General features: G+C 40.2%; 1 protein-coding gene across 2 annotated transcripts; it reads right to left on the bottom strand.

Annotated features, from left to right (window-relative positions):
• Positions 1–785: 785 nt before the first annotated feature.
• EEF2K (eukaryotic elongation factor 2 kinase) lies at positions 786–24,591 on the bottom strand. 2 transcript variants are annotated; one of them, XM_030460048.1, is made up of 21 exons: positions 24,295–24,304; positions 23,790–23,987; positions 19,429–19,460; positions 18,901–19,219; positions 17,060–17,110; positions 15,375–15,475; positions 14,422–14,482; positions 13,555–13,592; positions 12,294–12,465; positions 10,843–10,992; positions 9,244–9,376; positions 8,448–8,575; positions 7,660–7,861; positions 7,319–7,386; positions 6,436–6,513; positions 5,548–5,610; positions 4,194–4,325; positions 2,791–2,979; positions 2,284–2,408; positions 1,714–1,892; positions 786–1,094 (listed from the first exon to the last, which is right to left on the bottom strand). In XM_030460048.1, the coding sequence occupies exons 4-21, from the start codon at positions 19,144–19,146 to the stop codon at positions 985–987; spliced, it is 2,226 nt and encodes a 741-aa protein (XP_030315908.1). In that variant the 5' UTR covers positions 19,147–19,219; positions 19,429–19,460; positions 23,790–23,987; positions 24,295–24,304; the 3' UTR covers positions 786–984. The 2 variants fall into 2 exon arrangements, with proteins under 2 accessions (XP_030315908.1, XP_030315907.1); XM_030460047.1 differs by lacking the exons at positions 19,429–19,460; positions 23,790–23,987 and having other exon boundaries at positions 24,295–24,591.
• Between the last annotated feature and the right edge of the window lie 771 nt (positions 24,592–25,362).

Below are 25,362 nucleotides of genomic sequence, written 5' to 3'. Positions count from 1 at the left end.
CCTCTAACTGATGTTTGAAACCATTCACAGATTGAACACTATTTTAAAACCTATTCAAACCAGAAAATTATTTTCTGTACAGAAACATGGGTGAAATTAATAACTCTCTAACCTTTTCAGACATACTCCTGGAAATGGCTGAAAGTGTATTCCCATTTTAAGTGAGATGATCTAGCTTGGCTGAGAATTGAGATGTCACTGTAAAAAATAACTTCATATTACTCATATATTACAAATCTTGCTACTGTACATCACTGGAAAAATAACATATAAGATCAAGAGAATTTTTTACAGCTAGGTTATGAAATGGTGCAGAATTTGAAAATGAGAGGAGTAGCTGGATGCCTCATCTCAGCAGGAACACAAGTGACTTTCTGATGGCAAAATATGCAGTATTGATAATTAATAAAAGCTATTCCATCCTGAATATATTCACAGCCACTCTGAAGCACCTTCCCTGTGCCTCTCCAAACTGCAAGGACTCTATGTAGAATTCATTTTAGAAGACTAAAAGAGGTGCCCAGTGGCAGCAGTGTAACAGAATAGGACTAGTTATTAAAATGAGGAGCTGCATGCTTAAAGTGGAAATTTAGAGTTACCCCAAAAATTATGAATAAATGCTGAGAATTCAAGAAAATGTTTTCTGTATGCAGAGAAGAGAAATGTAAACACTGATAATGTGCTGCATAAAAAACATGTGAATCCTGAAGAGGCATCAGCTTCACTGTTTGTAAAAAAAACCTAGAACCCTTACTTCTAACAGTTAAAAAAATGCAAAAGGTTAAGTGTGTCTGTATTACAGCTTTAAAACAATAGCAGAAGTATGCTATATACCACTTATATTTGGATTTCTCCCTTTAAAAAATTAGAAAACTAAATACAAAAAAAAGAAACTTGTAACACCAAATTAAAAAGTATCTTTTTTAGCTGCAAATGCAGCAAGTCTATATAAAAACCTATATACAAGAACTGCTTAATTGCACGTTATTCTTCCATCATTGCCCAAGCCTCTTCTGCTTTTTGGTAGTATTGGTTTGCCAGTCTGCCTTTCATGGCTTCCATTGCTGCTTCTGCTGCTTCTGTGTACAGCTCACCTACAGAAAGAAATAGCATCAGTTATGTTGAGAAGGTAAAGAAAAAACATCTTTTTAACCTGAAGCAACTGAAGGACAAAAAAAGAAATTCAGATCAAACTACAGAGCTGGATGTATGAGTCTATCTCAATAGGGTCAGCAGAGTTACATCAGCTGGAATCTGTATTTTGCTCCTCCAGTTGAAAGTTGAAAGGCTGCTCATGGCTCTTCAAGGTATTTGCAAAGACTGAAAATTTGACCAGACTGAAGGAAGCCCTGAGGTGATGGTAAGACTTAAGACTATATTGTGTAGGGCCTGGAGTCATGGGTGTCACTCATAATACAAGCAGCAACCTGCAGTTCAGAGGCCTCACAGGGAGTGAAGGTTGCTAGCTACTGACTCACAGGATTGGACCTGGCACAGGATTAGAACTGGCACTGCCCACTACTCATCATGGACCAGATCCCTTATTTTACTATTTTCAGCCTTGTATCAACCAGCATTACTACAGCTGCATCCACAGATCTGAGGTTATTGACTCTCTATGTGTTTTAACAGGTGAAACAGGAAATATATTTTCGGGGTGCACACTGAGGCAAAAACAAGATTACCAGTTCCAGAAACAAAATGAAGACTCACCTGATCTCTGTGGATCCTTACTTAGGTGGAACCCTCCCATCATCAGCATCTCTGCTTCCCTGGCCAGGAGTAGATACCTGGGCTCATCCTGAGTGCCATCATATTCACCTCCCTCATCATAGTCAGTCATGTTCAGTGCAGCATTGTACCAGTACAGTGCCTCCTTCCAATCCTGTACTCTGAAGTTGAAAAGATTTTTTAAAGATTTTTACCTTAGGAAACAAATGTATTTTGCACTGAAGGTTCAGAATTCAAATTTTCACTACCTTTTCAGAGCCTTGATGCTCACACCAAGAAAGCAAATGTTCTCATGGGAGCCCACCAACTCTGCACTGCATCAGGTCACTGTATCAAATCAGTCTGGTGTTTTATGGAAATGATCTCTGATTTTCTTTCTATGTTGATACATCATGGCCTAAACCTTGCTTTTATTCACACCTGTGTAAGTCTGCAGTAACTCCAAAACTCTACTTATGTCAATTCCTTCAGAACCATGCAGCAAGTGCTTCTCTGCCCCTGTCCCCACCCCACCATGCAGTACCACCAAGTTAACTCAGTCATTGACAGTACCTGTCTGAACCAAGATTTAGACCTGTATCATATGCTCTTGCTACCAGAATCATGGAAGACCGGTCTCCAGCTTCTGCTGCTCTCAGCAAGTAATCAAATCCTTTGCTTCTGTTCTCCTTTGTGTCCTGGAAAAATAAATTAAACCTTTAAAATTCATGTGTCTAAGTAAAAACATCTCTTCCTTACTCTAACATTAAATGAAGTTTCTCCAAGTCCCAAAATGGATGCAAGTGCTTAGTACATCTGAGAAACAGGCCCAGCCAGAAGAAATTAAGCAGCTGAATAGTAAAGATCACCTCAAAAACTTCCCAAAGGTGTGCTGTAATTTGCTGGCAACACCAGGAACAGGCAGCATTTTTGCTGCTTTGTCCAAGTCCTTTATTAGTAAGTCATCTATTTTATCTGAAGAGGCTACAAAACACCTAACTATAGTTATTGAATTTTTTTTTTTTTTTACAGTGGACCACAATTCTGCATTTTGGCATTTTCTCTGATCTTCCTGTTTACCTTCAGAGTGACCTCAGAAAGAATATGATGTGGCAGCTGAGAGCACATGAGTCCTAACCCAATGATGGCTTCCAGCTCCCCACAGTCTGCAGCATGCTCCAGGTGAAACAGGGCTGACTCCTGGTCCCATTCCTCCTCTTTCTTACAGAAGCGCCCAGCTTCATGATAGCGAACCATGGCCAAGTGAACCTGGAACACAATTGTACAGAAAAAGACACAAGTATTAAGTACAGATCTGCTTCTTCAAAAGCCCTGTACCCATACTTCACTTGGGCACAAAAGCTCTTCTCTGAGATGAGTACTTAACTAAAACTAATGGTGTACCTGTGGCTGAGCAGAGGACTGGTTTGGTAACACACAGACTTGGAGCCTGACTTGAGCCTGAACAGATTAAACAGGCAAAAAGTGAATTACAGGCAGTGCAGCTGTCTCTCCAGTCCTGTAAGCTTAGACACAACACCTTTATAAATCTCACTACTAGAGATAAAAGTCCTAATTCACCAAGACAGCAGCTGTCACATCTTCCTCCTCCACCAGCACGCCCTAAGCAGTATCCCAGCAGGATGCTCTGCCAGAGCACCAGGTCAGAGGTATGTCCCAGGATACCTGCTGGGGCCCTGGAGACCTTCAGGGGGGAATTGGTAGTTAAAGGCACCCAGCCTGCAACTGCCTAACACATCAGCCAGCAGGGCAGCCACCACTGATCGTGGGGGACAGACTTCTATGGACAGCAAGGGTCAAAGGAAAGGAATTAAATGTGAGGCAAGAAAATCAAGGTTAAAATCCTCTTACCACTGAAGCCTTTATTGTCAGTGGGGGCAGGATTTCACTCCAAACATGTCACGAGAGGGTTAAATAACCTTTTGAGAGTTATTTTCCCTTCATTCCCCAAGGGGAAAGCAGGTTTCTTATCAAACCAAAAGGCCTGAGAACATCTGAGGCTGTCATGGTGCTCAGGAAAACCTATGCTGTGTGTTTTGAGTATGGGCTTAAGCCCATATAAACACCTAAACCTAATTCACAACTGCATTAAGTTGTGCAGAACTGGAGTACAAAGAGTTGGTCTATGCCACCATTTTTAGGAGCCCAACCTTGCCTACTTGCATGGAATGTTGGACAGGCACACCATATCCCACTGTTTTTTCTCTGCTTAATGCCTCTGGAAATGCAGATGAACCAACAGCAGAGTTCTTCCCCAAAGAACCAGGTATTAAAATGCCAAAAGATGGAATTCATGGACTCCTGAGCTAGATGTCCCTTATAACCAGGTGACATAAAGCTATAGACATTATTTATTTTCACCTGAACATATAACTCACACAGAGCAACATCTCTGTGTAAAGTAATAAATACAAGCTGTTTCTTTCCAGTTGGAAATAACAGGATTACCAGACCCACCCTACCTTCCCAAGGACTGACTTCCCAATTTTCTTAAGTTCTAGTGCATTGAGCCTCTGAATTTCTTGGGCAACACAAGATGGTCTGTGGATATGGACTCTAGAAGAGTTGTAGAGATTCCATTTCTCCACATTGATCTGAAATAGAGAATATACTATTATTTCTATCTCAAACTGCATTTTCCATACTATTCATATGGATTACTATTCAGAAATCAAAGCCTCCTTTAGTATTATTACTTATTAGTAAATACTGACCGACAAGACACAAATTTCAAAAGCTGTGATAGTAGCTGAATAAATGGTTACTATTCTTCACTGAAGTAACAAAGTAAAGCCCTCTATTTCTAAGCCCAACATCAATATCTTCCATAAATGACAGCAGGAAAAGAAAGTGTTATCTCTAAGTTCTGAAACAGAGAAAAGGTGCTTATAAAAATAAGCACCTCAGCAGTTACACTGCAAGCACCAAGATTATCCATGCTCACAAAAAATAAACTCATACTTTCCTGGTCAGAATTTTAATTATAAGCATTTTAAATGCTGCTTGCATTCTACAGCTCTAGAAAAATGAGAAGTAACAATGCAAAAGATGATAGGCAGACACAAGCATTGATGCTTCTCAGAATGTCCAACACAAATGAGAACAAGCAACTTTTGAACATAATGGGTGGCTGCAAAACAGCAGCTGGAAACAATCCTGTAAAGCTATTGGAAGTACACATGGGAAACACAACAGGGAAGGTTACCAGCACATAACTTCAGCCTGTTAAAGCTGTTCCAATTTCATGAAACAGCAATATATAATCATTACAAAGAAATTCTGAAAAGCATATCTAATTAAATTATTCATAGTTGTCAAAGCTCTGGGTTTTTTTTAGCTTGCAGAACAGAGTTGCTTAAGTTTAGAGCACAGAAACTATGTACCACAGAAGCTATTTTTTGTAAAAACACAAAGAAGGCCAGTTCTTCCCTAGTTCAGTTAGATATCTAGTAGAGAATATTACTGTCATGTATTTCAACTACTGAATGTTTTTTTTAAATTATCCAACCATGTATGGGATGGACACAATTCCAAAAATCAAGTACAGAAAAGAATTATCTAGTTAGGCAGAAAAAAAAAAATCCAAAGATCTATAATGTTTTTATTTAAATGAGACATCCATGCATAATCAAGAACATACAGAAAAAGACAAAAAGGAAATAGAGTGCTAAGTTAACATTAATAAACATTCTGCATCTGAAAATGAAGGAAAACTGTCATCTGATTTAGTGATATGAAGTTAGATGGCAGATGAGGGGAACATAGGACAAACAGAGTGGCAAATTCATTGTTTACAAACATTTCTGCTTTATTTACCCTTGCAGAGTTTCCCAGACTGTCTTCATCAGATTCATGTCTTTGGTTGTTGTTCGAGTGGCCCTATGATAATGTAAAGATTTGCATCATTTAATTTGCAGCAACTGATGTGTCCCAGTTATCTCTCTAGGCTATTCCTATCAATCACAATTAATAGTGATTCTGACCACAATAGCTTCCACTAGATTATTTTCTCTTAGTGTTACCACAATATAAAAAGAACTATACTGGAATGGTAAAGAATATGTTACACCTGTGCTTCAATGCTGTAACTGGATATTCCATGATGTAAACATTTGTCTCTTCAAAGGACAAAAGTGACAAAAGTGACAAAAGGATGGTATCTTTGGAAGTAGTGTTCTCCTTCCTGTCTCCTAATTAAATGTCTGCCCAAGAACTTTAGGTCAAAAAGTACTCATTTAAAAGTTTTTCTTTTTAAGGACTAACCAGTCAGCCCACAGGAACTCTAAAATTGCATCTTAATTACTGACAACATTAAGTTCTGTGATATCTCAAGCCCTAGGATGCAGAAAGGGTAAAAGAGTCTGCAAGCAGATCATATTAATGGATTCCATGTGACAAAATCTGGCCACATTTCTCAACTGCAATACAGAATATTTAAAAAAAAACCCTCTCAACAATATGCAATCAAATGTTATGTTTGAAATTAGGCTCCTCACTACAAATAGCCTTTTTCCTGTAAAACTGTCATAACATTCCCAAGATAAGCAAGTAATTTTGCAATATGTGGGAATTCCTTTCAAACCGTTTCCTTTGTTTACAAAATATAGCTCAAAAGGGATTAACAAATAAATAAAAGATTCTCCTATGGAAATAGTTCAAGTATGAACAGGCTTAACTCTGCCAAGCCCAAAGTCAGGTTCTTACCCTCTCTCTCTGATCCAGATCTTCCAGCTCACTTCTTTTTTCACTGGGATATCCACTGTCTCCACCATTTTCAAAATCCTATATAAGATTGGAACAAAATACCACAGCATTAGCACTAGCCTTTGTATGGATCTCTGCTTGACATTTCTCACAGAGGAAACCTTCTGCTGGTTCAGAAAGTTGCGTTGTATGGATATGCTGGGTGAAAATGACTGTATGTTGTGTTACTTCTGACAGACAGAACAGGTCTTAGTCAAAGTTTTAAAAAAAATTAAAATCAAGGAATCACCTACTTTATCAAAGCAAGAGTCCACTTAATAGAGTTTTCAGTCTTCAGTGGTAGCCAGTTAAAAGACAGAACAGTAACTGACAGCCTCTGACACTAAAGCCCTACTATTGGAAAGTTCCCCTTGCAAACCTACTGCAGTCTCCTCAGTGAGGTTCTCTAACACCCCACAGTACCAATATTTGCAGAGCTCTAATCAATGGGGATCCTGTTTAGCTTTTATACCAAAGCAGATGGCATAAGTGTCAAAGACACAAAATGCAAGCAGGGGAACAGACACAAACCTGAATTATCTGTTAAAATACATCAAATGCAAGTACATTTCTGGAGAGAAAAAAATTTAATACTATTTCAAATGTTTAATAGATATAATTATAATAGTTGTATACAATAATATTTTAATAGCTACTATTTAAAATATTTAAAATATTCTTCCTTTATTAGAAACAGATAATGCATGCAGGTAAGGCAACCTTCCACAATGAATGTGGGCAGAACACCTCTATGTGCTTTTACTAAACAAAGCTTTTAGGCAGTCCTTTAATGACACATTCATTAAGGAACTGCAATCTCATTTTCTGTCAGAAAGACACTCACCCTTTGGTTATCAAGCTGATCATTGTCTTTGTGGATGAAATTATCTACTTCATTGAACACAGGCCAATCTAGGGAAGAAAAATATTTTGCTTCTTATTGTAAGGATAACATACTTGAGGAGAAAGCACTAGGTGCCATCATTTAACTACATTTTTTTTTCACAGATGCATCTATGCATTCATTATCTGCATATAAGTACTTTTGGTTTTATTTCTGCTCAAAGGGGTATGTCAGAAACAAATACTCTGGACTAAATGCAACATGTTGTATTTAAAGCAAACAAATAAACCAAGTTACTGCCAAACGTTTGGAAACCTCTAAAGAAATTGAGGCTGACTCACTAAGCACATCCATCTTTTGACTGTGAGGGGTTGCTGAGGAAGGAGAGCAGGGCAGAGAGTCAAATGCTACATCACTCATGCTGTCATCTCCAGAGTTTTCAGAGAGGTGGGAGAGCAGAGGAGGTCGACTACCAGAGACCGTTCTCACACGGCTGCTGCCACATTTTTCCTCTGTGCCACGGAGAATTGTTTGAGCAGATTCCTTGGGAAACAAAGAAGAAAGTCCTATGAATAATGCTTCTCTGTAATGTAAGCAGCTACACAAACCAAAATGAATGTTTATTAAGAGTCCTGTACAGAAGGGGGAGTACCTCTGTGCACATGCATACATACATAACTATTGCTTTGAAAAGTTTTATACCCCAACAAAATACCAAGTCCTGGCATTCTTATGGTCAGAGACAGTTCTTTTGGGGACTGAATTTCGAAGTGTTTCATCCCACTGATGCCAGCTGAAACTTTGATCAGTTAAACATGAGCAGTTCTATTCCTTCTTTCACTCCAGATTAGGGAAGAAAACTTACTAATGATTTTAACATTCAAAGGTATACTTGGTCATAAAAATATATGTGTTATAAGGATCTGTATTAAGTAAAGCTACAGCATTCATTCAGAGACAAGTATTGCTAAGTCTGCTTTGAATTGCTGTATTTTAAAATGCAACTTGGTGATAAAGGTGGCCATTTTACTTGCCAAACTAGCACATTTTCAGTTTATTTATGGGGCTCTTAAAGTCAGAATAAAGCAGCTATACTGCTTAGTTACACCTTTTTTCATCAAGCACTTACAAGCATTTCTTTATTACAATCCAAGGCTGCTTTCTCTTTGGATGAAAGATCAAATGGAGCAAGCCCCATGCTTTCACAAATCCTGTTGCACGAATGAGAATGAAAGAACAAGGCCATACCTCGAACACCTACAGCATTAAAAAAAAAAAGGAAGAAAGGGTTTACTCAGTATTGCAGTCAACTTACTAAAAGCTAGAAGTCCTAAAGTATTCTCTCAAAAGTGAAAAGATAGAGCAATCTGATAGCACATACAGCCCAAACCACTTTTTTATTTTAAAATATGTAAGGGGCTCTTCAGTGAAAGAAGTCTGCAAAATCCTCAAAAACTACGTATGCACAGAATATAATAATAAATAAATTTGTCTGCATCATTGAGAAACATTTCTGAATTTGATCCTGCTTACAAAACTTGTGTCCTATGAACAACCTCATGCACAGACATGTGGAACTTTGAAAATATTCCAGTCTTATCTCTCAATATTCAGGTGCACCCATTCCTGCAATGTGGCAAGGAAGTTAAAGGCCATGATTATTGCATCACATTGTAGGAATATACTTCATTACTTGATTGGTCTGAAGAGGAGGCCAGGAGACATGAGCCAAGATCAGCTGTAGTTTTAAAACAGCCTGACAGTTGCCCTGTTCAGGGAATCCTTACAACAGAACATCCCCAGTTGTTTGCAAGACCCTCAGAAATGCAACTGCTCACTCAGCCAGGTAGCAACTACTCAGCAGACAGCTGGGAAGAAAAAAATAAGCAGCCATAAGCATGTCAAAGAGGATCGTTTGTTTTTACCTAGGTTGCCATCTCCAAAGTCTGTACCCTTCTCTGTATGGATCTGAGGGTCAGTGTAAAGATCTCCAACTCCCTGGATATCAACAATAATGAGCTGGTGTCCTGAGCGCTCAAAGGTGAAATGACTAAAGGCCTGTGAAGAAACACAAAGATGTCTGAGAAAAGAGTCCCCCTTGATTTACTGAAAACAGCAACACATGTTCACCTCATAAATGGACAAAGTCTGATAACCCTATTGGCAAAAGAGAGCTGGTATAAACATCATGACAAAAAGCAATGAGAGACTAAAAGCATGTAGCAGACTGTTTTCAAACCTGCCCCCACTCAGATATGGACTAAAGGAGACAAGGTGAAAACCAGCAGTAGAGCATGTAGAGGAGAGGAGGTGGCTTTATTCTTCCTCCCCATACTGGAGATTCTGTTTTCCACTACAATCTTCAACTTAAGAATTGGGCAGCTGTCTGGCACAGGAAACAACAGTGGGCTCTGAAGCCAGTTTAAATCTCTTCCTCATAAACACCCTGGCTGAGCCTGTGGATCACCAAGCTCTGCTGCCAACAGGCTTGCTTCCTTCTGCCAACAGGCAAAGCTCTCACTTTTTTTCTTTCCACCTCAAAAAAAAAAGTGACCATCCACACAAATTCCAAATTCTCCATCCTCTTATATGCCCTCTGGGAGGTACTGCTTTTCAGACACTGAAAAGTAGATTTGTACTCTTTAAATGCAGTGTTTCAAGAATCAGGTATGAGCAGCTCTTCTCCTTGGCATAAAGCTGAGACACTAAGGACTCTTCTGGGAAGGTCTCCAAAAAAGCACTGCCAGGCCTGAGGGAGGTGATTTGTGGTGATAGACAAACATTTTAATGGCAGCAAAACTCATGGCACATTTTGTTCCCAACCTGAGAAAGCATAACTCTGATTCAGTGTATAAAAGCCAACCCAGAACATAAAACCTCTGCTTACATTAAGCATCATGGCAAATATGCTAACAGGAAAAAACCCCAACTCACAAGGCTTGGTGGAGCACAGCAAAGGAGTGTTCTCTTTGCTACGCTCACCTTTCAATTTTTTGCCAATATTTTGAAGTTCTTTTCTGAGATCTAAGAATCACTTGAAATCTGTACTTGTATTTCTACACACAATTTCATATTCACCAATTCAGAAGTTGTAGCTGAAAAACTCCTATTCTTATATGTAAATGAGTTGGACATCTGCCACCTCCTTTCCTATATTATGAGGCACCAGAAGACTATTTAGTACATAGTACAAGAGGTCTCTCTCCCTGCCTTAATTTGAAGAGCGTTTAAAATATGTCAGTACTTGCAACTACAATTAGAGAAACAGGGATTTAAGTTCCCAAAGAGTACTAACTATTGGTCAGCTAAAACCAATAAACACTGAAATACAATAAATAAGCACTCATTGCTTGAAAGTGCAGGCCCTGAATAACAGACAGACATATTGCAAAAGAAGAAAAATTAATTTGGCATTGTTCTGGAAAGTCTGCAGTTGCCTTTCTTGGCAGCAATGCAAGACCTCTGGCTAGAGCCAAGAAATTCCCTTCAGCAGATTCTATGGAAAGCATTTAGCAAAGGCTCACTTGAGGAGTAAGACGAATGTTGTCGTCTCGCACAAATCCAGAATTTGAGTTGTATTTGATGTATTTGCCCTCAATGTAATGTTCCAGGTGAAAGAGAGGCTTCCCAGGTCTGTTCTTCATTTCAATAATACAGGTCTGTACTATATCCACCTGGGGAGAGAAAGAATATAAACAATGACTCACAGAATACTGTCTTTAGATCAAAGTGTGTGTCAATAGTCCATCTGGGGAAACTTTCCCAATGAAAGAAGCTGAACAATTGCAAAGACCTGTCTGTTTAACAAGGAGGTGGGGGAAAAGAGTCACGTGCTTCTTGGGTTGTTGGAGGAATTCCATAAATTAAGAGTAGTTGCTTCAAAACAGCTAAATTCTGCAACAAATTCCCCTTAAAAAAATCTTAGTAGAAATTGGCTATTTTATTTTTGTGGGTACCTCTAAAGAGTACACTGCAAAAAATCTATACCCAGAAAGTAAAACATACACTAATGGCAACTTCATCCATACAAACCATGAATTTACTCAACAGAGTAGAATGGCATCCTTCACCCCTGCACTTCAGTTTTTTGTCTTTTAGCATGCTGATTGCTGCTGGAGTTGTTTTTGTCCAGGACCCAGAGGCCAACTTTGACCAGCAGTTAACCAATTTAACAGTATGGAAAAGAGTAAAGCTATGTAGGCTGTACCAAATGCTTATCATGGATCACAGGACCAGAAATACAGCCAGCAAAGCAGTGGAACCACCTCTCCCTGAATCTTATGTGTACACATCCCTACTGCAGAGGATGGGAACTCCTCTTGATACCCTGACTCTTCTCTGATATTCCATTGACCCAGAAGTTCCACACATCTAAAGGTGTTGCATTTAACACTGCATGCTAGTATTGTCACTGAAGGAAATAAGGTCACAGTATCTTAATTTTAAAAAAAATTCTTGATCACTTCTCAGATATCTGCATTTGAATAGTTTTGTAAAAGTTTTCAGGTTTCCAGGTCTTCTTAAACATCAACGCTAGTCACATATTTAGATAGGTTTACAAGACTCAAGCATCTTCCTCTCTGGAGCACTAACAGTTAAGTGCTTGGTGAGACTGCTGTAATAAATTCTGTGACATCTCTGGTTATCTCAAAAGCAGCTGAGCAAATACCAAGAAGAGCAATACAAACACCGTTTTTTTGGTCTTCAGTCAACAGCTGAGAACAGTCAGACATTCAGAAACACACAGCCCCTAATTCTGGAAATATAAAGCAATTTCTGGCAAATTCTGGAGCAATTTCACTCCATTAAAAATCAGCTGCAATTTAATGGAAAACACAGTAGGGCAGAAGAATCTAAGTAATCAAATTCAATGGAAAGTGAGCTAGTAATTCCCTCTAAATTAATTTGAAAACTAATTTAATGGGAGGCCAGGACTGCATTTTTGCTTAGCAAGGTCTGTGACTGTACCCTGTACCTGTTTGGGTGGCTTGTGCCGGTTGTACTCTTCTCCCCAGAGTTTTGCTTCCATCTGAAGTCGGACATCCTCAAAATACACATCCCTGCCCACACTCTCAATGTATTGCTTGGCAACGTAGTTAGAGGCACCTTTCCAGTTCTGTGTGTGTAAGAAATTGGAGAGCTTTTTCCTAAAAGACAAATTAAATGCTGGTGAAAAGAAAACCAAGAATTTTAATTCAGTCTTTCCTCTTTCTCTGCCTGCATGGACTGAGTCTTGGTACAGGGGACACTCTAAAGGCTAAGTGACTTCAGACTGTCTGTCCTCCTACAGGGATGGGCAGACAGTTGTAAGAGAGAGCCTGGAAAGGAAGAACAAGCAAGTGAGATAATTTCAGCCAGGGTTTGAAACTTTTCCAGTTCTCTGGAGAAATATTTCTCTGTATAAAACAAGTCAGCTCATGTGCTCTTCAAAGTCAAAACTCTCAGAAGTTCATTGAGCCAAGTGCAGCTAATGCTGTCACTGCTGTGACTTTCTAGAGTTGAAAAATCTAGAAGAGAAAGCTCCAGATAGGAAACATCAGTGCATCACACTGGGAGCTACTGAAACTCAGGAGTAGGAAGCTAACACAGGAGTTATGCTTTCTTGGGATGAGAGGAAAAGGCAAGGCTGCAAAGACAAATGTGTTTATGGCACTACTCAAGACACTTTCAAAGGGGAATTTGGTAAACAACACTGCTGAATCCATCTGACTTGGCAAGAACAGAGCCATCAGCTCAAACTGATGCTGAAACAAAGTCAAACTGGAGAACTGAGGGTTTACTTTTCCTTTTTGCTTAAGTTCAAAACATCACATTTCTGTCATTCAGGAGTTTCTCTCTTTTCAGAAGTGAAACCAGACCCGAAATGGAAGTTCTGGATTTTGCAGCTGCAAAGGGGGAAGAAGGCAGCCTTAAACACACACATGTACATTTCCCAAGAAATACTAATTTCCAGAGCCTGGAAAGAGTAGTGTACTCTTCTAGTACAAACTGATTTATGGCTAGTTGCCATTCCTTTAAGAGAATGTTCTGCTTTTTGAATCTCACTCCCAGTGCTGTGTCTGAACTCACAAAACCAGGAATAAACCACTCAAGCTATGTCTTTATTATAAAGACACAGCAGAGAGCTAGTCAGGAGCTGCCCTTTGCACAATTTCCTCCACACCTAAGTGAAATTCCAGTCACCACAAGAAAATACAGCATGGAGGTCAAGAAAGATAGAGCCAGCAGATACTTACGTTCTGAAACACTCTCGCATTGCACCACGGCCAAAGGGCTAGGGAAAAGAAAAAATCAAAAACTCAGTGTTGCCATGTCCACAAACTTAGTTTCTAACCAGAAAGAGACACAATCACATCTTCATGCTTTATACCCTGCAGAAAGCAGTTCTCAAAAAGGCTCTATACAATATCTATCTCCTAAAAGAAAAGTGAAAACCCACTGGCAGTGTAAGTAGGAATCTGTGCAAAAGGCATTGGGAATAAGTCATCACCTCAACATCCCACAAAGCAGACATGGAATGTCTCTTAAAGAAACTATTTAAATTCTCTCTCCAGTTTGGAGAGCTCTGTTTTGCTTAGAGAAGGTGGCTTCACAGACCTCATGCTCTGCACATTTAGGCTTCCACACAGGATGTGCCAAACAGAGCATCACCTTGCCAGATACTACATCAGTAGCACAGAGCAAGGTGACTCCAACACATCACCAGCCCTATGAGTAACTGGGAAGCAACAGTAGCTTTTATTCTCACATACTGAAAAATTCAGTCTGCTTTCATCCTAGCAGCAGAAACTATTTGGAAGCATACAAAACTGTAGGACTACTGCCAGGCAGAGGGATGAGGGCAGCAGGAAATGGGAGGCAGATTGCTAGGAAAGGAACAAATGCTTTGTGTTGCTGATGGGGAAGGGCTGACTCTGGGAAGAAAAGGCTTCAGACACTAAAACCTAATGGATGAGCTGAGAAAAAAGAGAAGTAGGAGAAAATAATGATATTGAGACTTCAGATCTTCTGTATGAGGAAAACATATTGTTGCCACTATTCAGTCAGAGGAAGAAAATGACAGATTTGACTGCTAATAAACATGAAGTATGGTGTGATCTTACTTGTGAAGCCATTTTGATGAGGACTTCATCTTCAACCCAGGCCCCAGTAACTGCATTGTACCTGCAAAAATCAAATATGCCCCTTAGAAAAATGCAAATGGAGCCCAAATCTTCCCATCCTCAGCAACTATCCTTCCTTACCTCTAGGCAACTCCTCAGAAGTGCTGCTGCCAGTCCATCACAAAATCTACAATTCCAGTCTTTCAAAATATGCAAACTATTTCAGGATTGTGTGGCTGACTAGGGACTGATGCAGTCTATGGGACAGAAGTGTGCTGTGTGACACTGTCACAGGACTGGAAGGGAGGCCTCCTCAAACACTGATTCTAAGTGGTAATTAACCGGCCTCAAACTCCTACTCCTTCCAACCAAGAACCTGTGTCAGGAGGGTAAATGTTTTGGCAAAGCCTGTGCTAAAACACTGTGAACAGTTTAAGGGCCAAACTCAAGTTTCAGCACGTACACCATGCTGAGCTATTCTGGGCTTTATAAGGATTTAAATTCCAGCTCCATGCAGCAATACTGCATGGACAGGCAACTGTGAAACTATTTTGGGAAAGGCACAGAGTGTTATGTTGCTTTTTTTCCTAAACTATTTCAACTAAGTAAGCTGCCCCTTTATTTGGATTAATTTCCAAATAGATTAAGTTTACAACATCAATAAATCAACTAGAAAATACTTTTCAGCCTTGCTTCCTGTCCATATGGTCCAACTCAGATACCACTTATGTGGAAGAGAGAGAAGAAGGTGACAGTGGTTTGCTTAAAGGTTTATTTTTTGTGATGTACAGTATCTATGTATTCTGGGGGATTCAGTTAAGAGACACTCTAAGCATTATTGAAAGTTCTTCAGACATGTAATTACACATATTCTGCACTACACAAATACAGCCCTTGCAGAACTGAGCACATTCAGTTTAACATCAGCATTAAAAGCAGAAAGACCCACAGACCTGTAGCGAGTTGCCTGTTCTGTCTCAATGTCTTCAAGGTGAAATTCTGCCCATGGATCAGGCATGTTCTTAGCTTTCTGAATAGCATGTTTCCAGGTTTCCTAAAGAAGTTACAAACTGCCATGTTATTTATAATCAGCTGCAGCTCACAACAGCATTCTCTAAAGCTCATCAGGACCCCAATGCTGCAAGACATGTAATTTCACAAGCCCCTAATGCACTATTCAGAGCAGGGGCCAAATTGTACAGACAACCATTCTGATTTTTTATAGCTTCCAGTATAATGAAATACAGTTCAGAAATACATGCAATAATTTTTAACTTTTTGTAACTAACAGAATAAGCTGGCACTGTAGGCATAAAAAAGTCTATTAGCAATAGAGAAATTGGAAGGAAGAAAAAAGTTCTGGGGTCCAAGGCCCCCAAATTGTACTCAGCATAAGAAGAAAGCAGGATGCTTTAAAAGTAGATTATAACAATTCCAGACAAGTAGCTATTTCAATCTCCACCAAGTCGACAGTATAAAAATCAAAGGAGTTTTCTGAAATATAAGCAGTCTTTCTTTACCAGCCAAATTAGATGCCTTTCTCTTAACATTTTGCTCTCCCTCTTTTTACTCTGCACTGTTTTAAGAGAACTGGAGATATTATCCTGTGATGTGTCAAAGGCCTTCTGCAAACTGAGGAGGAAAATAGGCCACTCAGCACCCTTTGCCAGTAAAGAATTACTGAGCTCCAGGATGGTTACTGCCTCTCTGACTGAATTTCAAGTATACAGAAACAGTAACTCTTCAAATACTGGTGTTTTTTTTTTTTCCTTTGGAACTTAAAGTTCGGTCAAAATGCTTTAAAAATACTGTATAAACTGATGTCAACAATGACATCATTGAAGTTTTTGAAGTAGCTGAGCTTTTAAATTCTTCATGTTTGTTTTTATTTCAGCTGTAAATCTGCATATCTTAAAAACAATTTAAATGCCCCCCTTCCTGACAACAAAACCATAAAATGAACACAACACCACAATAAATAAAACAAGTTTAAAAGACATGCTGAGAAAGATTTCCTACACTTTTCTAACAAAAGGAAGTTGCCTCAGATCATGCCATGATACACATTTCATACAGAGCTGGGATACACATTTCATACACATTTCTACTATGACAAGTAGAAACAAGTGATTTGCTTGGTCAGTTATCTATGTCAAATCATTCTTCTGCATTGTCCCTCTCCAAAATGTGACCTCTGCCCATGTTAGGTAATAATTTAAATAATTAACTACTTTTGCTTGATCTTCAACCAACCAGAAATAGGATTTCAAGAAAATGTGCTAACAACACAATTTTAATCCTAAAGAAGGGATATTGCTGCCATACAGACTAAATATGTCTTGCATCCATTCTATTCTTGTCCACAGTAGGAAATACTGTGAATAACTAGAGATGCACGCTTTAAAAGAAGGGATATTTCAGTGTAGAGAAAAAAATGGGTATTATTTCATTAAACAGATGTATTTTTTTAGTTTTGTCTTGATGACTTCAATGGGCTGACACAACCAGTTGTCCCAAAGAATAAAATAATGAACAAAGGCACCCATAAGAAGAAAACAAAGCAAAACAAAAAAAAACCCACACAAAAACCCTTCATGCATCTATTAGATATAGTGTTCACATTTTCTTTTTAACCTACCCGACCATGGTCAACCACAGAGCCGTGCTTAGAACGATGCCGTGTGTCATTCTAAAGGATGCACAAGAAACATAAAAGTAGGAAAACATATGTGGTAAGACAAATGATTGAAAAAGAGTATCTGTTCTCTTTGTTAATAATAAAAAAAATAAAAATATTTCCACTCAAAAGCCACTCCTCAATTTATACTCCTAATTAAAGTTCATTCTTATAATGTCTTTGAACAAATCTATTAAGGGAAGATGGCAATTTTTTTTATTGGACAGTATGTTTTAAAAGGATCTTGCCTATTAACTAGCTAATTAACACTGCTGAGTTTTGTTTAAAGGCAGAGAGTTAAAAGCAATTTTTTCTGTCTCTGCATTTCATTATCAATGATCCACAACATCAGTAGCTTTGGAGTCTGATCAGGCTGCAGTGGCTTAAGATGTTACCAGTCCTGGCTATCTGCTTTACTCACTGTTGGAAGTCACCATTCCTACAACTTAAGCTTGCTCTACATCTCAATCCAATGCCTTTTGGCTGTTGTGGGAGCTAAAATGTCAAACTAAGCACTGTGAAGCCCAAAGCATGGGCATGTATATTCTGCAGAAGCAACATCATAGCTTAGAAAGGAAGAAATAATTGCAATTTCTTAAATCCTTATCAGTTTTACCTCAGGCCACATGACTCAGAACTCACTCTGCAAACCCAGAGGCAACTGTTCAGTACATGCCAAAAATTACACACAGATTTACAGTAAGCTCATTATCAGGTCTTGATTTGCTTAGTATAGCACACATTAAAATCTGTCCCTTTGGTCCTTTACTTTTCACCTTCCTTAGAATATGTACCTTTTAATATGTCTATTGACTAGCCTTGTAAAAATCTTACTGCAGACCAAGAGAGAGTTCTGCTTTTAATGTGCTACTTCATATGTTAGCTGACCAAAATAAACCTTCTGGTATCTCTTCAGGAATAAAGCATGCATTAGGCATAACCAAGATTTCAGAGTATCTGTTAAAAAATGTTAATTATTTGTAACAAGAAGTGTGTTAAAAAAAATCCACATTAAACCTAGTCTAGACAAAATCCAAGAGACATGCCAGCTCAGCACAAATGGTGCACATTTGGTATAACCTCCAGCCTGAATGTCACTTGCATTCTTGCAAGGCAACTCTCTATTGCCTGTGGGTTGGTCTCCCTTTGCCTGGCTTGACCTGTGCAAAGGGAGACAAGTGGAACAGGACACACTGCCAAGGAAGCACTAATTACAGCCCCTTTGACATCTGCGACGCCATGATTGCTTTAAAAAAGTTATTTTAAAAAAAGATTGTTTAAAAAAGGTTAGGTACTGCTTGAGTACACTGTCAGGACTACTGCCAGTGTAACACTTCATGTCTGAGCACAAGAGAAGGAACCAAACCTGAAAAACCTATCATTACAATTTTATAATTTACAACTTTAGTTGTCCAAATATATATATAATATGAATTGTTAATTCTGCTTGATAAAACCCATAATAAATTATTCTCTGTCAGGCCCAAATTTAGCTTTCAACAAGTATTTTAAGTTTCCCAATGAGTACAATGCTTTTTAATGGTTTTATCATAATTACAGTGAATTGTTCACCTGGATTCTGCTGCCTTTGTAGATGAAGATCTCCCACTGAACTAAAAGGGACAGTAAGCAATTCAATGGCAGTGTCAGACTATTGGCTTAATGGAATTAACTGCAGGTCTGGAAAAAACAGATGCATTTTTTAATTGAAGTGTTAGTAATAAGAGATGAAGCAGTTAGAGAATCTCCCATGCCAGCTAAGTAAAAACAGAACCTTATTGAAGGATGGAGGTAACACTTACCTTAAAGCTAAATGAGCTTGTAGGAGAAGAGCTTGAACTGTACCGTTCATTTTTTGCCAGGTTACTATAGTAACTGCCAACTTTGATACTGGCAGACTTGTTAGAAACTGGATCATCAGTTATTGGACAGATAAAATAATTGTCTTCCTCATCACTGTCAGCGTCAAGATAATGTCCAGAGTTCACTGCAGTGGATATAGCATTATCAATCCCTTCCATACGAAAAATAAGGTCCTCTTCTGCCATGTCTGTGGGATGTTGGTTTCACTCCTGCAATAATTGCAACAGCCACTATTGCAATGCAAATGGAGAGAAGATGCTGTGTGGGAGAGAAAAAAAAAGAGGGTTGCTATTTATAGGACAAATGATGATAATTTGCATATGGCTCTATGAAAATGATCCCCAAGTATCTACATGTGGTTATGAGCACCTCAGTGCTAGATCTGGGTTTCTAGAAGGCACTCAGTCTTTAAATTCCTACAGGATTGAGAAAAGGTAAAGTATAGGATGAGGGATTGCAAACAATACCTGCTGTCTATGGCTGACTTTCTGCAATGTTCCTATGAAAAGATAATAGGCAGAATTTGGCTTCTACTGAGTTCTAGCTCCAAAGCAAACTAAGCAAACTGAAAGTAAAGCAACAGTGAGAGGCAGCCAGGTCATGGAGTTTTATTAAAATTTGATTAACAATTTCTAAGCTGAAAAGGCAGGTAGTATTTCAGTGAGGCACATTCTGACACACTAAACAATGTTAAGAGTTCCAAATGGGTTTCAAAATGGCAGTTTTTAAAAGGCTACCACTGTACCATAGCTTTTTCAAAACACTGAGGATCATTTTCAGGAGGCAGAGCACAGACACTCTACAGCCTAGTTGCTCCAATAAATGTGTTTTTAAAAATCAGATAGGTGAATTATGGAAGTATTTCTTCTGGAGCCTGGGTTCCTCCCCTGAAGCTCTTACAACATGAACATGCCCAGCAGCCTCCACCCAAGAAACAGTTTGTGATGATTCAGCAGAACTCAAACAAATAAAGTACTTACAGGGCCAAGCTATAGAAGGTTAGTATTGTGTCCTTCTCATATTACTAGACACACAGATAAAACCAGTTTCCATTCTTCTACACTTCACAGTACCAGCAGGACATCAACACAGACTTTCAGAGAGAAGAGTTTACAGTTTCTAGATCTATAAATTCTCCTCTTTCCACCTCACAATACAGCTTCAGCAAAGAGGCCTCTGGAACACAAGGGAGCAGGTGGCCATGACACCCTGGAGTGCCTTTTGTGCAACTCCATTATATATAACTTCTGCTGCCAGGCAGAGGCTAGGAATGTATGTGTCTGAGGTTAAAGAGGTGCCATCTGCCAGCACCCCTGCCTCCAATTCAGTGTGGTGCCTTTGCTTCACAGCACTTCTCTATAGCTCAGGCTCCCTCTCCACACTGCCAGGATATTTCCTGGATCTCCTTCCATTTAAAGTGCTTTTTTCCTCTGAATTCATGATTTGTGTCCTCTTCCTGCTGAGCCTACTCCCATGATCAGTACACATCTACTGAGGCTTCTAGCTATCAAGGAGCAGCTAGAGTGGAGCAGATCCATGATTCATCTAGCACCAGATGCTTCAAAGAGCACAAAAACCTTCACAGAAGAATAATCCATCCCTATTCACATGTTTTTCTAACTGCTGAGAGTTTAATTTGTATTTTCAGAAACACTGTTCTCATTAATTGCACTAGCTCTAGGTTTCAGAGTAAAGTCCTGAAGCCTCTAACACTTGTCTTTGCCAAATTTAATGACCTTTTGTAATGACTTTAATATCCAATCACATCAAAAGCTCAGACCATACAAAAGAGAATACACAGACTGAGTGAAATGACCTTTCTGCTACACACTTGTGTTAATTGTTTCTTCTACTGAGAGTACAACAAGCATACAACTGATCCCTCTATGACCGTATCTTGCTTGGAGCTTTTCAGGTCACCCCGCTGCCTGCTGTTGCATCTTTATTCAATGCTGAGATCAACCAGCAAACCTGATTACAACCAAGCTGACAGCAAAGAACAACCTGACTCATTATAACTCACCAGGAAAATCTAACACCTGGCAAGAACCCAGTGGGCATCAACACAGCACCTCTTCCATGCCACAAGTACTGAGGTGAGCTGGGGGCAGTTCTGTAGATCAGCACAGCTGTGTTGAGGCAGACACTCTCAGCACACACCCCTCAGAGATTTATTTTGGATTAATTCTAATCTGATCACAGGGACTGAATACCACCAGTGATTGCACTATGTTCTCCAGTTAAGCTTCATGCCTAAGGAGCTCAGTTTGCAAGCTCGGAGACTGCATTTCCACATGAACCAAAGTGCAGTGAGCTGAGATGATCAGGAGAGTCACTGGTCAAAGAGTCAGTGTAGGCTCACCCACAGGAAGGCTTGAAAGTGACAGACTCAAAAAAGTCTGGGCTACTGCTTGATTTGACTCTTCAGTTTTCTCCTTAAAAATTATAAGACTCAAAGCCACACCATGACTCTTAAGCCACTATGACCACGTAAGGGCATCACTTCTGGAAAGAGGCAGTAGCACATGACTGGGACAGGAAGGTATCTTGAGGTCTTACTAGAGTCAAGCAAGTATTTGTGAACATTAACCTCGACTGCATGTAGCACACACAAACAGAAGATGTAAAATGATGCTTCTGGTAGAGGACTAACTCCAGGATACAATATAGCACTGGATTAACTTCATTACCTCAACTGCTGCTGCTCCTTTCTGCTACAGCAGTCAAACACAAATCAGCAGATCCATCAAGTCCAAGACCTGAGAAGCAGCAGCAACCCGAATGCAGGTTTATGCAGCAGTGATTGCAAACATTCATGATTTATGTGACTTGCTGAGTACATGGAACATCATTACACAAATCAGTTTGTATGTAAAGCTAATGGTGTTTATAAAACCATCAAGCTTTTCTTGGAACCCTGCTTCTTGTAAAGGACCTGTGGTGTTTACGTTGGAAGTGTATTTAATAAAAACCATCTTCACACAACATGCTTTTAAAAACACAATTCAATAACCAAAATTTAAACTCCACAAACACTGATCTAAACCTCAGAGTTTATTTGACCAAAAGGCCTTTAAAACAACCTGAGCTTCATCCCAAGGCAAATATTCCATGCTTTTCCATCATGGCATAAAGTCATCCTAAATAGGAACCCTCACTTCTATTGTTGCTATGTTTTCATCATTTATTCTTCAACATCCATTACAGAAGTTTTCCTTGGGCTAAGCAGAAAAGAGAGGCAGATTGCACAGAACCTAGCTTTCAAGCCTGTGTCACCACATGTAACATGATTTAAACTACTCACTCCAAGCTACTTTGAAAATTCATTCCATTTTTAAAATCAACCTTGTACTATGCAATTCAAAAAAAAAGATAATCTAAAATACAGCCAGTTATTAAATCCACTCAAATCTCTGGTCTTTTGGGGGCTTTTTCAGTGCCCCAAGTATTTTTCTTTCTCTTGCCTTTATATATAAGAGCCACACCACCTAGGAGGGGGAGGTGAGTTGCAAGAACAATCCACTGTGTTGCAGAGCTCAGTGCTCACCTTAACACAGATAAACATAGGGGAAAATTCACATCACAGGGCTGGTAAAAGGCAACTTGTTTCTTGTATGAAACACTCCTGGTTTGGCAGAATCCTTCAGAAAGACCTCATGGCTGCCTCAGCATTGAATCCTCCTCAATTCAATCCAAAGAGCTGAGCAATAGCAATGTTCTACTCTGGTCAGCACAAGAAGGGACAACTGGACCACCTCCAGCTACTTCTTAGTGGCTACTTCAGCTCAGACACATCCCTCTGCTCAACGTTAGCACAGGACAGGGGAACAGGAACTGCCCTAGAACACAAAGAGACCCATTCTCTCTTGCAGAGAAGCATTAAACCAAGAATGACACACACTGCTCCCTGCTATACTAAATCCTTGTGGTTTTAATATCCCATCAGCTAAAGCCATCTAGCAGGATACCTCTTAACAGCAAGATGTAGTTTTTTAAGAAATAAGTAATTTTTTTTCACATTAACATTCTTTCAAAATACACATTTGAAAGTTAACCTAAGTAACCATACAAGCTGTGTACCTTACAACATATTATTACCTTTATGAACTACTGAACCAAAGCTACATAACATGGTCTGGAACAACCCCACTGCTATACATTAACATCCTGAAACACATTACAGAACTACAGTGCTTTGTGAACACCCAACCATACTCTGTAAAGCAGGATCTGCACCTCACACTGGCAAAAAAACAGGTTTAGTGAGTCAATATAACAGCTCTGATAAGAGGAAAAAAAAACCAAAACAAACAAGATTAAACACCCTATAAATGTCTCAACTTGAGTACAGATCTTCTAGTGACAGGCTTTCACTTAAGGTCCCTTCCAGTACATCACTACTGCAAACACTACGGCACAGATCACAACTAGTCTGTCTGCAAGCACAGCTGGGATAATGCACTGCATTAGCCAGGCAGTGTTAGAGAGCAGTCATGCAAAATTCACCAAACAAATGGGAGAGTTCATCTGCTCCAGCTCAGAGTACAAAGCATTTGCATCTCAGCACTGTGACGACAACACATTGCAGCTTCGAACAGATATATGGCTTTTAGAGTTTCAAGCAGTGAAGCACAGAAACTACCTTTCTGAGTGAAGTCCACCCTTCTGCCAAATATGCAAACAAATACTATGTTAATGGTAGCCAAAATAGTAAGATACATAACGACAGAAAACGATATTTAAAGGTAACTTTAAACTGTCTATTTCTATTAGTAGTTCTGTAACTTAAACTGCCTTTAAATACACTGAACAATTAACTATCACTGACTTTTTGTAAACATTTGCTCTGCACACCATGTCGTTAATCAATCCCGTGCTTAATGCATACTGTGGAATTTTAAATACTGTCAAATATACACATCCTAGATGCCACCACAGCTGCCACCGTGCTCTGGGCTAACCCGTCACCCGCCGGGCTCCACAGCTTCTGCTCCGCGGTCCGCTCCAGCATCGTTCTCCTCTTGGGCTGTTCAACAGTCAGGAACAGGATTTCAGGACTTTTAATCTGGGCGTGCCCTAAAATTAATTGCACTGCCCTGGAAAGATATAGGGACGGAATTATTATCCCTAGGCGTAAGTGCAGGAGCGGTACCTAATATTTAATATCAGGTTGTCATTTTTAGGTTACCGCAGGACCTGGCAGATTAGCCTTCTAAAGGCTCTAACCCGACAAGCTCTTCACTATTTTATGTAATTAAAAATGCCCGTTCCGCCCTCCGCACTTCACCCCGCAAGCACCCTGCCGACAGCCCCCGAACCAGCAAGGCACCTACCGGGTTACAGCAGCCCAGACCCGCAGCTCCAGCAGCTGCGGACCGATACCGATCCCCTCCCCGCCGCCTCCGCGCTGCCACCGCCCGGCCCACGGCAGGCGGGCGCGCAGCCGCCTTACTGAGGGGAGGCGGGCAGAGGAGTCGGCCCCGCTGAGGGGAAGCGGGCGAGGGAGGCGGCCCCCCTGAGGGAAAGCGGCCGGTGTAGCTGGACCGGCTGAGAGGAAGCGGGCAGAGGAGCCGAACGGTCTCCGCGGAAGCGGACAGAGGAGCCGCACCGGCTGACGGGAGGCGGGCGGCGGGACCTCCCCTCACCTCCCGCGCTGCCGCCGGGCGCAGCTTTCCCGCCCACCGCGCTGACAGGCGGCGCCTCGCGCTCGCCTGAGGGGACAGCGCCTCACGTTCGCCTGAGAGGGCACACAGGGACACGGCGGTAGCTTCGCACCAAGGGGATGGGGGCGAGCCTGGCAAACAATTCCTGGGAAAGGGAAAAAAAAAAAAAATTATTTTTGAGGAGAAAGCCCCTGATTACCAATGTTGCGTATTAGAGATGGGGGAATTCCGGGGCGGAAGAGAAAGCACCTGCGCTGGAAACCCACATGAAGCCAGGTCTCTTTGAGGAGAGGAGCGGTGTCCGAGTTTCCTCTCATTTATGTTTGATTTGGGTTTGGAACCTAAAGGTGATTTCCCGGCCCATGGGAAGGGCCCACCACACAGCAGCACCCCGAGGACCCTGAGAGAAGGCAGAGGAACAGAGGTGGGCAGTGACCATGGGGCCTGTGGGGGCTCCATGCACTTCAGATTGGTCTTTTCAGCTACATGAAATGGCAAAGTGCTCCATTGCCCCATGAAAAACTTAGAGAATTACGCACCAGATTTAAGTTCCAAAGGTGTGAGATTTCCTCAAAGCACCCACTTTTTCATTCTTCCTCAAACAGTCTTTCTGGACTGAAAAGCTCATATTTAAGCTTTTCCTTTAGCTAGAAATTGTGGAAAATTTAAACAAAACTCTTTAACGGGTTACATGAAAAATTACCATAAATAGGTTCTGACTTAACTGCATTATGTGGC

This window comes from Calypte anna, chromosome 14 (genome assembly GCF_003957555.1).
Source record: "Calypte anna isolate BGI_N300 chromosome 14, bCalAnn1_v1.p, whole genome shotgun sequence".
In the NCBI taxonomy this organism is placed as follows: Eukaryota; Metazoa; Chordata; class Aves; order Apodiformes; family Trochilidae; genus Calypte; species Calypte anna.
Note: the sequence above shows the minus strand (reverse complement) of the source record. Positions and strands in the feature narration are given on the sequence as shown.